This window comes from Elephantulus edwardii, unplaced genomic scaffold (assembly GCF_000299155.1).
Source record: "Elephantulus edwardii isolate Elephantulus edwardi_28Jun2011 unplaced genomic scaffold, EleEdw1.0 scaffold00054, whole genome shotgun sequence".
In the NCBI taxonomy this organism is placed as follows: Eukaryota; Metazoa; Chordata; class Mammalia; order Macroscelidea; family Macroscelididae; genus Elephantulus; species Elephantulus edwardii.
The window spans coordinates 12,438,753-12,452,539 of NW_006399804.1; the positions used below are offsets into that span (position 1 = coordinate 12,438,753).

Genomic DNA, 13,787 nt, shown 5'->3' on the forward strand with positions numbered 1-13,787 from the left:
TAAACATATTTCATCCAGTTTTTCTCAGTCTTACCCCCACCCCAATGCCAGCCTATGTTCAGGTTTTTGAGGAAACACCAAACTGCCTTCCAGAGTGGTTGTATCCCTACTGTATTTTTAAAAATTTTTCCCCCACTGTATTTTTATACAATGTGCACTTCTCAATCTCCCATCCCCTACCCCAACAATGCCCTGCTTCCACCCAGGTATTATTGCAAACTCACAGAGCAATAGTGCACTTGCAAAAATATCTGGTTAGAGGAGATAGATGCAAAAATGTAGAATGTGTCCATTAAATATGTAAAAGGATCTGTGAACATTAATTTTTTAAAAAAAATGACTTCTACCTGATCAAAGAACTAAGCTATTGATTTTTTTGTATGTGCAAAAAAAATTTATATTTAGAATTAGCTAAATGGACTCAGCTTAGATGATCCCAATTTTGTTGGCAACATCCAAAGCATCATAGTCAGAAGCAAGTCGAACATAAGCTGCCTTTTTTCCCTGAGACCTAATCAAAGTGTATGTCAACAGTCCAGAATAAGACGTACATTACAAAGTGGACTGAGGGAGGTGGAAGGAAAGAGGAGGGAGGAAAATGCATAACAATGAATGAATGAAACTCTACCTTTTCTGTAAACTTTCATTAAAATCACAATAAAAAAAATTTAAAAAAGTGTGTTGACTTTGTCCACATCAATGTCATAGGGTTTCTTTACGGTTTGTTTGATTTGGTGCTTGTTGGCCTTGACATTCACAAGAACACAAGTGTGTTGTGAGGGGATAGTTGACTATGGCATAATGGTCAAATTTGTTTCTCCTAGGGCACTCTTTTGGGGGTATTTGGGCTGCCTTTGGAGTCTCAGTGTCTTCGGCCACAGGAAGATGGATGACATATAAATCTTTTTTTTTTTCCCTTTTGCTGTAGATGTCCTCCAGACTGCCTTCTTGGCCTTTAATGCCTTTGCTTTCATTTCAGCTATGGGAGGGGCAGGGGCTTCCTTTTTCACTTTTGGCGTCATCTTCGTAGAAAGTAAGCTACTGATCTTTAAAAAATTTTTTAATTTTTTTTTTAGCTATTGATTTTTGACCTTAAGGACTATGTTGTCGGAGACAGAATAACACCCATTCACAGACAAGGAAGACTTGTTAATATTGCTGTTATTTAAATATATACTCTAGCCCACCAAAGCCAATGATGGAGAAATTGAGGATTTCTAACAATTTCTGCAGTCTTATATTGGACATGAAATTAAGGTGTATAAATAATAGCTGGCGACTGGAATACAAATTTTGGAAACAAAGAAGCATTGGTGGTTGGAAAATAGGATCTTAGTGACAAAATGAGGCCATAGAATTTTGTACATCCAATGATTAATTAGTTTCAAATATTTGAAACTAATGTGAAAAAACATAAAACAGTAACAATTGACAAGGATCTTTCCTAACAGAATGAATGGTTAATGAAACTATGATATATTCACCCAAGAGATTATTACTCAACAATAAAATATTGATCAAGAATCAATATTTTCATACTTATACACACAGATGAATCTAGAGGAAATGATACTGAGTTATATAAGCCAGTCACAAAAGAGTAAATATTGTAAAAATCACTATTGTAAAACTAAGGAATTACACAGACTTGTTCTTGGATGCTTATCAGGAAGCAGAAGGGAGGGAAGGAGAATGAAAAGTAATAAGGAGATAAATTGGGTAAAGGGAAAATTCAATAAACAATAAGGAAGTGATTACACATTGCAATTAAGAAAACCGATTAATGTTCTAAAATGTGCATGTATAACTGAATTAAAAACTGGCATGATTTGTAAATTTTCACTCACTATAAATGAAAAAGTAAATAAAAATCTAAGACCAAAAACAACAACAAAACCCATTGTGAGGGAAAAAACCCAACAAAAACAGAAACATCCCATCTTTCTTCAGTCTCTCCCCACTCCTATTGAAACAGATGAGGATAGAACTGTTTAAAGGGATATATGATTAGATGTTATTGTTATGACAGAAGTCCAGAACGAAGGTAGCACAGTGGAGTGCACTTGAGTGGGGGTTGGGGGGAGGGATTGAATAACAATGAAATAATTTTTTCTTTTACTTTTCAAAAAGAAAATCTAACTGGGAGGAGGGGGTGGGTATGGAGAAAAGTAAAGCAATGAATGAATGGAAAACCAAAGTCTCTGTAAACTTTAATAAAAATCAATTAAAAACAAATAAAAAACCAGAAACATCCCAATATGTTAGAACATTGTTTTCTACACATTTTAAAATTTGACTTTATTACTATTCCACTAGTTTCTTTTAATAAGTTGTTGTAGTTGTTGATTGCCTTTGAGTTGAGCACAATTCATGACCCTATGAACAAAAGGCCTGAAGCCCCTCTACAACTATCGACATTTATCAAAGTTCATAGAGTTTCTGGAGGCATGTTGTTTAGTAAGTGGTTTGGTATGTTTATTTGCAATTTTTCTGATTACTAGCCAAAGTTAAACATCTTGGTTGCCAATATATTTATAAAATTTGTTGTTTATTAAAAATATAAGAATACATACAGTCAAATTATTTCTATATATAGGTTTACCTGTCAGATTCTTCATCATTCTTAACTGGAAAGAGTTTATTTTCAATATAAATGCTCTTTGCTTCCCTTTCCTGCTTTAATCCATAATCTTCATTATTTACAGAAAGATCATGTATGTTTTCTGACACTTTCACTTCACTACTTTTGCTGTTTTCTTTTGCAACCTTTAATGAAAGTTTGATACTTAGGATAAGTGTTATTACTTCATTTAATAATTATTTTCATGTGTTTGCCCATTCTGTAATTTGACTCTTAGCTTGTTATGATTTTTATCACTAAAAATATTTTTGAGCTTCCTTTCTTTTTATTACAGACCAGTGAAAGTTTTGCAAGTTCCCAATTATTTCTGTTGGAATTTTAAAATGCAGAATTTCTCAAAACGTCAGCCTTTTCTTAACTTGATTTCATATATATATATATGCGCGCGCGCGCGCACACACACACACACACACACACACACACACACACACACACATCTATTTAACATTTTCACCCCATTGGAGTAGCAGAGACAGATAATTGCAAAGACAAAGAGAATCTCAGTCTAGATGGTGAGACACTTATATCAACATTCACAGAATTGAAACTTTCTCTTTTTACATGTAGCTACTCTTTCTTCATTCTTCTAAAGATTCTTCTCCTTTTTAAAATTTGGATCCTGGGAATATAAAAACTAAAAGTGTTGAAAAATGAGAACAGTGAAACTGCTGATTTGTTGTTAGTGAGAAATTCTACAAAGTGGGTAATAGTCTCTAAATTTCACAAACAACACCAAGCATAAAACTTTAATCTGGAGTTAAAACAAAAATTTACTATCCATTCTTGTTTCACTATTGTCTGATAATGACAGACTCTTCCTAAAGGTCAAATCATTCAGCTCGAGCCTCTAAAATGGTGTTTGCTGGAATTTTATGGTACTAACGCAGATGATAAAATTCTATAGTACTGAATTCAGGAAATTAATCAGATAAACTATCTGATAAATTCAAATTAATGAATTAATTCAAATTAATGAATATGTAACTGCTAAAAGATTAATGCCTTATTGTGGCCTCCTACATCTTTTATTTTAAAGGAAACAGCTCTGGACCTTCTCAAACTTAAAAGCCAACACACTTTTGTCCTTTACTGTCTTGATAATAATTTTATAAAAAATTAATATTGCCAATTCTGCTGTTTTTTGATTGCCGTATATTTATTCCCCCCCCCACTTCACGCTTGTGTAAAAAAATGTGTCTCCTGTCGACAGTGTAGTGGTGGATCATGTTTTCTTATCCATTATCCTACTTATTTTATCTTAGCTAGTGTATTTAATTTATTCACATTCAGTATGACTGTCAATAGGTATGGCTTTATTGCTGCCATTTCGCCACACTCTTTTGTGGTGTTGCTGATTTGTTTCATTTTCTGTACTGACTTCATTTTGTTTATGGCTTTTCTTATATTTATCTTTATTGCTGTTATTCTGTGTTTACAAAATCTTCATGGACTCCCCTTTTTTTTAGTTGGATGGGGTTTTAAAATTTCTCAGAAGTTATTCTGTAACAGCTACTATTTTATTTCCCAGCCCCAAGTAGTTTATTCTATTTCAAAAATCACCTTGACTTCTTTTCCATTTCCATTAATTTTACACTTCTTTTTCTGACTTAATTGTGGCTGCCCCTACTTATAAATTATTATCTCTCATTCCTTTATTCTAGTATCATATGTTCACTACACTTTGCATATTTTTGTCTGGGTCTGTTTCTGAATGATGTTGTCAGACATCTTAATTTAATGTCTACGATTGTTGAGTTTGGATTCACAAAACTCCTTTTAATCTTTCTTCAGGTTTTAACAAATTCCCTTAGTTTCTCTTTATGCTGAAATGTCCTAATTTCATTGCCTTACTAGAGGGATAAGGAGCTCTGGTGGCCTAGTGGCAAGAAGCTGCATTGCAATCCTGAAGGCACACAGTTCAAATTCACCAACTGCTTCATGGGAGAAGGATGAGCAATTTCCTCCCATGTGATTAACTGACTCTGAAAACCTACTGGAGGGTCAGCTATGGGTCAGTTCCGACTCTACAGTAAACACACAACAACATTAGAGGGATAATTTTTCTGGGTAAAGAATTCTAGGTTGGAAATTTTTTCCTTTCAGAGTTTTATTTTTAATAATTTTTATTTAATTTTGCCTGCTGCAGAGTGTCAAGGACTGCAGCCTACAATATGGATTGAGGGTCAATGTCAAGAAGACAAAGATTCTCACCACTGGACCAATCGGCAGCATCAGGATGGATGGTGAAGAGATTGAGATTGTACACAGCTTTAGTTTGCTTGGCTCCATAGTCAACAGTCTTGGCACCAGCAGCCAGGAAATGAAAAGGCACATTGCCATGGGAAAGTCTGCTGTTAGGGACCTCTCCAAAGTACTGAAGAGCAATGGTATCTCTTTGAATACTAAGGTGTGTCTGATACAGGCCATGGTCTTTGCAATCACCTGTTATTCATCAGAGAGTTGGACAATGACCAAGGAGGATAGAAGGAGAATTGATATGAGTCGATATGAGTCGCAGGTGACTCGACGGCACAAAACAACAACAACAACAACCATCAAATCAGATCTGACTAGTACAGGAGATTGCCCTTCCTTCTCCAGCAGAGCGTCTGGTGGATTCAAACGCGTACCTCTGGGATTGCAGTTCTTTCAGAGTTTTTATATATGTCATTCTATCTTCTTGCCTGTGTGGCTTTTGATGAAAAAATCTAAGTTCAGTGTTATTTTCCCTCTTTTTGTAGGTCACTCTTGGTTTTTCTTAAGCAGCTTTCAGTTCTTTGTCCTTAATTTAGGAACACTTGATTATGATATGACTTGATATGATTCTTTTGAGGTCTGTCTTCTTTGAGGTTTTTTTTTTCAACTTCTTGAATGCGTAATTTCTCCTTTTTAAAAATGTTTGAGAAGTTTTCTTACAGCAAATCTTCTGTTCTCTATCTTCTTTTGAATTTCTTCCTTTTGTGGAATTCTAATACTACATTAAGTAATTCTTCTTGATATTGCCCCACATATTAATTATTGTATCTTCATTTCTTATCCTTCCTCCCCCATTTGCTTTTCTAATATATTATTCTTGGAGGATTTGGTCTCCATTTCACTAATATAGTGTTCCAATTCTTCAAGTCTGTTCCTTTGTCCTTTCAAAGTGTTGTTTATTTCTGAAATTTGGTCTCAATATTCTGAATTTCAGATTGCTGGATTTTGTATTGCTTCTAATTTTTTATCCATTTGGTATTGTTATTTTTTAAAAAACCCTCTAGCATTTTGTTTATGTGTTCTTGGAGTTTTCCTCAAACTTCTTTTCCATACTATTTTGACAATCATCATTCTATTGAATTCCTTATCAGGAAGTTTTAGCAGCCTTTCCTACTCTCAAATATTTTCTAGTTCTGTACTTCGGTAATTTTGTTTGTCTGTCTTGTCCTGTTGGATTTTTTGTTTCTTTGTAGTTTTTAGGACAGGTTTAAAGTTGTGTCTGTTGTCTATGAGACAGTATAGTGTTATTATCTTAAAGTAAAATAAGAGAAAACATGAACATGCAAATCTAAAATGGCCAGTTTTTGGACAAAAGTTTATTATGTATTGAACCTACTAAAAATGAATTTGAAGATTTTTTTTTAATGCTGCAAATGTTTCATCACTTAAAAATAAGTTCTGTCACTATACCTTAAACAGGGAGTTCTGATGGTCTAGTGTTAAGGTCACTATACCTTCAACAGGGAGTTCTGATGGTCTAGTGTTAAGAAGTTGCACTGCAATCCCAAAAGCACATGTTTCAAATCCACCAGCTGCTCTGTGGTAGATGATGAGTACTCGCCTCTTGTGCATCTTACTGCCTCTGAGAACGCACTGGGGGGTCAGCTGTGGGTTGGTTCTGACTTGAGGGTACACAACAACATACCTTAAGGAATGGGACCCTGTAATACATTTCCCTTTCTTTTTGACACTTTAGAGGCTGGAGAGTCAACTAAAACTTATTGCTGTAAAGTTGGAACCAATTCTATTGGGTTTTGTTATTATTGCTGTTGTGTTGGGGCTGATTCATAGATGACCCTCCAACGGGGTTTCTAAGGTAGTAAATTACATGAGATTTATTGCTCCTGTTTCTCCCATGGATCAGCTAGAGGATTGAAACCACATACTTTTGGGTTGACAGCACAATTCTTTTCGACTAGGCCTCCAGAACTCACCGGCAGGCTGTATATTACACAGGAAGAAATTGCTCACACTTCTCAAACTGAACTGCTGGTGGATTCAAACAAATTGAGAGGCCCCACCTTAGGCTTAGCAGTGCCATGGGGAATGCCACCAGTGCTCCATAACTGGACAGACTGGGCAGATTTCAGATTTATAGGAGTCAAAGTAAATTACTAATTAGGAAAGAAATTCTTAAATTCTGATTCAAACTATACACTATAATTGTGTGAGGTACTTACTATCTGCATTAGTTAAGTTCAAATACATGTTCATATCCACTAATGATATATCAAATTTGAAAATATTGACAGACTTTTTATACTAAAATAAAACCAAGGAAAGAAGTGTGATAAATGTAAGAAAACAATTTTCTGTACATTTACATCATATGTCCCATTCTGAACATTGCAATCCTGTTAATAGGCAGTAGAGTTGATTTTATGAACCCAATTTCCTTCTACATTTAGAGTTGTGATTTTTTTAAAGTTCATTTCATAAGAACCACAGGCAGAATAAATCTTGAACATTAGTAATTGGCTGTATGAAACTGCAAAATCTCATCTACCGAGAGTGTTTACTCCCTCTACACGAATCCCATGTGTTGATTGTCACTGTTGTATTTTTCATAATTTCAACTTCTATATTATTGTAGGGAGCTCTGGTGGTCCAGTGGCAAGAACTTGCACTACAATCCCAAACACTAGTTGTTCTAAACCACCAGTTGCTTTGTGGGAGAAGGATGGACAATCTCCTCCTACGCAATTTACTGCCCCTGAAAAGCCACTGGAGGGTCAGCTATGGGTCGGTTCCCACTTGACAGCACACAACAACAAAAAAAGTTAGCTTCTTTATCACATACAGAAGTTTGAAAAATGAATAGGGAAATATTTTTCATTTCACTGTCAATAACAATTGATTTCACTGTCAATAACATTGATTTTAAGATTTTTTTTTTTAGTAGTTGTTATTTTATTCATTTTTTTTTCTTTTTCATTTTCTCCTTTTTTTCCCCCTTCCCCCCCCCCCATTTGCTCCTCTCCTTGAAAAGCAAAAGAAAAACTCCCTCATTGGTACACACGCCCCCCCCACACCTCCTCAAACCCCACCCCCTACCCCCAAATATAATCCACTCTGCAACCCTCATTGCATAGATATTTTAAAGTATTATAACTACAATATTTTTAAAATTAAAAATTGCTAAATTTTATCAGCTAAAGACTCCAGAAACCTATCCTAAAAGGAAATTTAACTTGGTCTACATATTAAATATTGAAGTACAGGAAGCAATATCAAATCATAAACTTAAGTAAAATTTCTTTCCATACCTCTAACTGGCCGCTGTCACTTTTATCAAGTATTTTTTGCTCTTCATCTGTTGCCAGGTTTAAGTCTAGTTCTGCTGAAACATTTAGATTTTTAAATAAAATACGTATCTTAGACCAGTTAGGTAACATAGAATCTCTATAAAAATAGATAGTAAATAACATTTCACCAAATGAGAATTTAAATTAAGCTTAACCTTTAGTGGAATACTTATTTCTTGAAAAAATGGAAATAATAAAAAATTTGTCAAATCATTTGGAGAGTCACTAGATATCACAGATTTAAGAGATATAAAACATTTCAAAGATAAATTCTTAATGTCCATTTTCTTGTCATATAGGCAAAAATAAAAAAAATAGGATTATTATTGTTAAGTCCCATTGAGTTGGAAATGACTCACTCCTGATCCTCTAGTGGTTTTTCAGAGGGAGTAAGTCACATGGGAAAAGACTGCCCAGCTTTCTCCCACAGGTCAGCTGATAGGTTTGAACCACACTCCTTTGGGTCGGCAGTGCAACTCCTTACCACTAAGCCATCAGAGGTATAGTAGGGATACCAAATATATTTTCTTCCATAAAATAGTACTTTCTTTAGCACACTAAGCTTCAATTACAACATTATTTAGTTCCTAAAATTACTAATTTTTACTTCTATCAGTAGAAGAGGGAGTGGAAAGGAACTGCACTGCAATCCTGAAGGCATGCAGTTCGAATCCACCAGCTGCTTCACAGGAGAAGGATGAAAAATCTCCTTCTGTGCATGTGGTTAATTGTGTTTTAAAACCTGCAGCAGGGTCTGCTATGGGTCAGTTCTGACTCAATGGTACACAACAACAACAAACAACAATTAGTAGAATTCTGAGAAAGAATAGCAAAGAGACAGAAGCAATCCAAGTGTCCGTCAACAAATGAATGGGTAAAAAAACCCCCATGGCATATTTACACAACAGAATACTACACAGCACTGAAAAACAAGGACCTCATAAAGTATTATACAACATGTGTGACCCTGGAGCACATTATGTATAGCGAAATATCTCAGTCACAAAAGGACAAGTACTGCATAATACTACTATGATAACACAGGACTGGCATGGCAGTTGGGGAGAAACTAAGAAAAGTGGGGATAAATAATGAACACTGTGCAAAAAGGAATAAATGAAAGTCCAACCATTCATTAAAACCACAGTTAAAAAAAAGAAAGGTAGGCAATTTCCTCCCATGAGATTTACAGCTTCCTGAAAACTGGATGAATAGTCAGCTGTGAGTTGGTTTTCACTTGAGGGTAATGAGTTTGATTTTGATTAGCACACAGACTGTTTATTTTACATGAAATATTTTCACAACTATTTATCTGACAAAGTTATCTTCATTTTTTAATACAATCAACCATGTGAATTCTTCCTTGATTATGCATGTCTTTCCTCAGGTAAAGAAAAGTGTCCCTTACTTTAGTTTTTATACTAATAATTGAAAGATTATTCTCTTGTATTTTTTTATATCTGAAGCGAAATTATTGCTTGACATGTCTGTCCATATTACACCCAGACTTTCTAGAAGGCATGATCTTTAAATCATGATTGTATAAATAGTATTTGTTTACTTTACTCAGTAATTACTTCCTGAGTTTCTACTAAGTGCCAGGCATGAACTTTAAGGAAGGATATAGGAATATCTAGTTGAGAATGTACGTAAATGGTGTTAAAGTTGGCTTTTCTAGAGAAAATACCTGAGCTATGTCAGTAAGGTTGTTGTTGTTAGGATCCATCATATTGAGGACAACTCATGGCAAATCTTTGAACAACGGATCTGAGCCTTGCCCTATCCTGTGCCTTCCTCATCATTTCTGACATACTAGGGCCCATTGTTACAGTCACTGTGCCAATCTATCTTGTGGAGGGTCTTCCTTTCTTTCACTGATCCTCAATCTTTACAAGTTTGATGTCTTTTTCCAAAGAATGGGGCCCCATAAGAACATACCCACAGGTTAGCTGGAATCAATACGGTAATGAGTAGGGAATGATGACCACTTACAAGGCAGATGCCACACACAGGGGCAGTAGCAATACAGAGGAAAAACCTTAGAGTTTGGCAGGGATTTTGAGGGTGGCACCAGATAAGGCTAGGTTCTCATTTGTTGTTCATAGGGTTACTTTGAGTTCAAGTTGGCTAAATGAAAACTAACAATAAGTACTACTACTACAGATCTAAAAGGTAGAGACTGGTGATGCGGTTATCACTAGCAGTTAAGTCAAGCCAGGAAAATGAAAGAGAGGGTAAAGTGCTACAGAGAGAGAGCGAGTCACAGAAATAAACAACTAGAGACTTTCTAATTAGAACCTACATTTTAAACAAGGTTTTTAGTGATTCGTTAATGTTTCAGAAGCTCTGGTCTGTATTGAATTAGCTTCCTAAACTTATCCTTTTGGAATCTAGCCTCAATCTTCTCCCCTGTTCACTTAGTTACTCATTGCTGTCCAGTACTCATAAGCACACTCCCCAGCACTTTTTGAAGAAGAGATTATTATACATGTTCCTCTCAAAGAACCATAGGTGGATTCAAACCTCCAGAGGGGGTTGGCCTTTCGGTTAGCACCTCAATTTCTACAGACTGTTCAAAGCCATTCCTTTCTAATAGGCATTTTAACCAGGCTTTAGCATTCCCAAACTGGATCTCGCTTTTTCCTTCTTTAAATCTGTTCTCTGACAAATTCTAGAATTGGAATCTCACTTTATTGCCTTTCTACATTCTCATATCTTGTTCCTAACCATTTGCTCATACCACCTTCCACTATGTATTCCTGATTTCTTCTTCCTTCAATTACTACTTGTATTTCCAGTCTTCTTCATATTTTATTTCAACTACTTTTACTCCTTTCATTTTCCTTAATTACCAAATTTCCTTAGTTTATAAGGTGTTTTGAAAAGAAATGAATAGTTTAGCTTCTTTAGTGGCTACTCTTCAGCTCTTGCTGAAATCTTTGATCCTCCACAATTTACTTTTCTTTCTCATTCTATACACCTTTCTTTGGTTATGGGGATATATCAGTATTCATGCTTAAAGAAATATTCTGTCAAATGACTTCTCAAAAAATTATTATTTACCTTTTATGTGTCTATGCAGTTTACTCTCTGTTCTTTTATTTTTAAGTTGAGGTGGATAGACAACATAAATCGGTGGAACACTATCAGAAATAATCTGTTAAAATTAATGTAAAAATTAGTTGCACAAAGACTTGCTTTATCACTTCCAAGAATTCCTATTTTGAAAGTAATTATACTTTAAAATAAGAGAAGCATGTGCAAAAAGCCTAAACATTGAAATAGAGAAGACCATTTATACTTTTCAAATCAAGTTGATCTTTTATCGTCATTCACCTCTTGACACTAGAAACTAAGCAAAGCTCGGGGGAGATAGAAATCATACATGAAATAGTATTTATTGCAACAAGGAACTAACTTCAAAGAGCTAAATGTATTTTGCAATCCCCATTAGAAAATAAAACTAAAAATCTTCTGTTGTTGAGTCAGAAATGACTCATAGGTGACCATCCAGGGGGTATTCAGAGGCTGTAAATTCCAAGTGAGGAGAGTATCTATCTTTTTCCACCATAGTCGCTGGTGGATTGGATCCAAAATAAAGGCACAACTTTTAGGCTAATAGAGCAACTCCCTATGGATAACACCATCAGAACTTGCTCAAAAATAAAAGGCATTTAAAATATGTATTTAAACAAGTTTTTTAGTAAGTACATTTGTTATAACACAGATAGTAGTAGTAGTTGTTATTGTTATGTGCCATCGAGTTGCCTGCGACTTATAGCAACCTATGCACATCAATGCTAATCCTAGCCCTACCGTGAGCCAGTCTCATCATCTCTGACAGACCTTATCTCATTTCCCCAGTCACTGAGTCAATCCATCTCATCTGAGTCTTCCTCTCCTGTGCTGTACCTCTATTCATCCCTCCTGGCAACATATGCAAAATATGTGAGATGGAGCTTCAAAATCCTTGCCTCTAAGGAGCAGTTTGGTTTTCATCCTCCAGGAGAGACCTCTTTGTTCTCCTGGCAGCCCATCATGGTATGTTGAACACTTTTCTCCAGCACCACAACTCAAAGGCCTCGATCCTTCTGTCATTCTTAGTCATTGTCCAGCTCTGATGCATAGCAAGGAATTGTGAAGACCATGGCCTGGATCAGGTGCACCTTGGGCTCCAGACTGGTCGTTGCTCTTCAGTGCTCTAGAGAGCTCCCTGACAGCCGATTTTCCCAATGCAATTAATCTTTTGATTTCCTGACTGCTGGTGCCAAGAGTGTTTCAAAGAAAATCAAATCCACAAGAACCAAACAGTAGTGCAGATTTTAAAATAGAAAGTTTTAAAACACTCTATCTAGCATAATAAGGATCTTCACAGCATGCCACTCTGAATATCAACAGAGCATCTTAGAAGTTCCTTGATTTAGGTAAAACAAGAATTTATTAGAACCCAACTAGTTCCTCCTAATAAAATCCAGCTTCTTGAATAATTTGCTCAGCGTGCAGATTGAATACGTATATAGAAAGAATACAATTATGACACACTCCCTTCCTAATTCCAAACCTGTAGTGTTCCCCTGCTCCATTCACATAACAGCCTCCTGGACCAGATACAGGTTACACAGTGCTCTGAGATTCTCATTCTTCTCAATGTCAGCTATAACTTGACATGATACACACAGTCAAATGCCATTGCATAGTCAATAAAGCACAAATAGGCATTCTTCTGGTATTCTCTACTTTTAGCCATGATCCATCTGGAATCAGCAATGATATCTCTGGGGCTGTTCTAAATTCTGCTTGAACTTCTAGCAGTTCCTTATCTATGTACAGTTCCAGCAATTTTTTAATGATCTTCAGCAGCATTCTGCTTTAATGAGACATCATGATATTGTCTGATAATTTCCACATTCAATTGAATCACCTTTCTTGGGAATGGGAAAAAATATGGATCTCTTCCAATCAGTTGGCCAAACAGCCATCCTCCAGATTTCCTGGCATAGACTGTTGAGTGCATCCAAGGCTGCATTTGTTAATTGAAACAAATCATTTGGTATCCCATAGATTCCTTGGGCCTTATTTTTCACCAATGCCTTCAATGTAGTGTTCTACTTTCTCCTCAATTAACTTTGGCTCTTGTTCATATAGTACTTCCTGAAAATTTTCAGTGTCAATCAATTCTTTCTGGTACAGTGACTCATGTACTACCTCATATCTTCTTTTGATGCTTTCTGGGTCATGCAATATATTGTTCATAGCATCTTTCAGTATTGCAATATGAGGCTTAAATTTTTTTTTCAGTTCTTTCCGCTTGAGAAATTCAGAGTGAGTTCTTCCCTTTTATTCTCCAATTCCAGCTCTCTGCCCATTCCATTATAATACTTCGCTTTGTCCTCCCAAGCTGCCCTTTGAAATTGTCTGTTCAGCTTTTCACTTCGACATGTTTTCCTTTCGGGTGACTTCTCAATGCTCCAGTGCAATCTTTAGAATCTCGTCTGACATCTATTTCAAGTTTCTCTTTCTCTTCTGTTTTTATAATGTCCTATTGTTTTTTCCTGGATGATATTCTTGATCTCATCCCACAACTC

General features: G+C 35.7%; 1 protein-coding gene across 1 annotated transcript in view; it reads right to left on the reverse strand.

Moving 5' to 3' along the window:
* Window positions 1–13,787, reverse strand: part of LOC102866193 (ankyrin repeat domain-containing protein 26-like) — a 188,640-nt gene that overhangs the window by 74,009 nt on the left and 100,844 nt on the right. The window contains exons 15-16 of the mRNA XM_006887109.1: window positions 8,164–8,237; window positions 2,603–2,766 (exon numbers count right to left, since the gene is read on the reverse strand). Coding sequence (XP_006887171.1) covers window positions 2,603–2,766; window positions 8,164–8,237 — 238 coding nt within the window. The remainder of the gene's footprint in view (window positions 1–2,602; window positions 2,767–8,163; window positions 8,238–13,787) is intronic.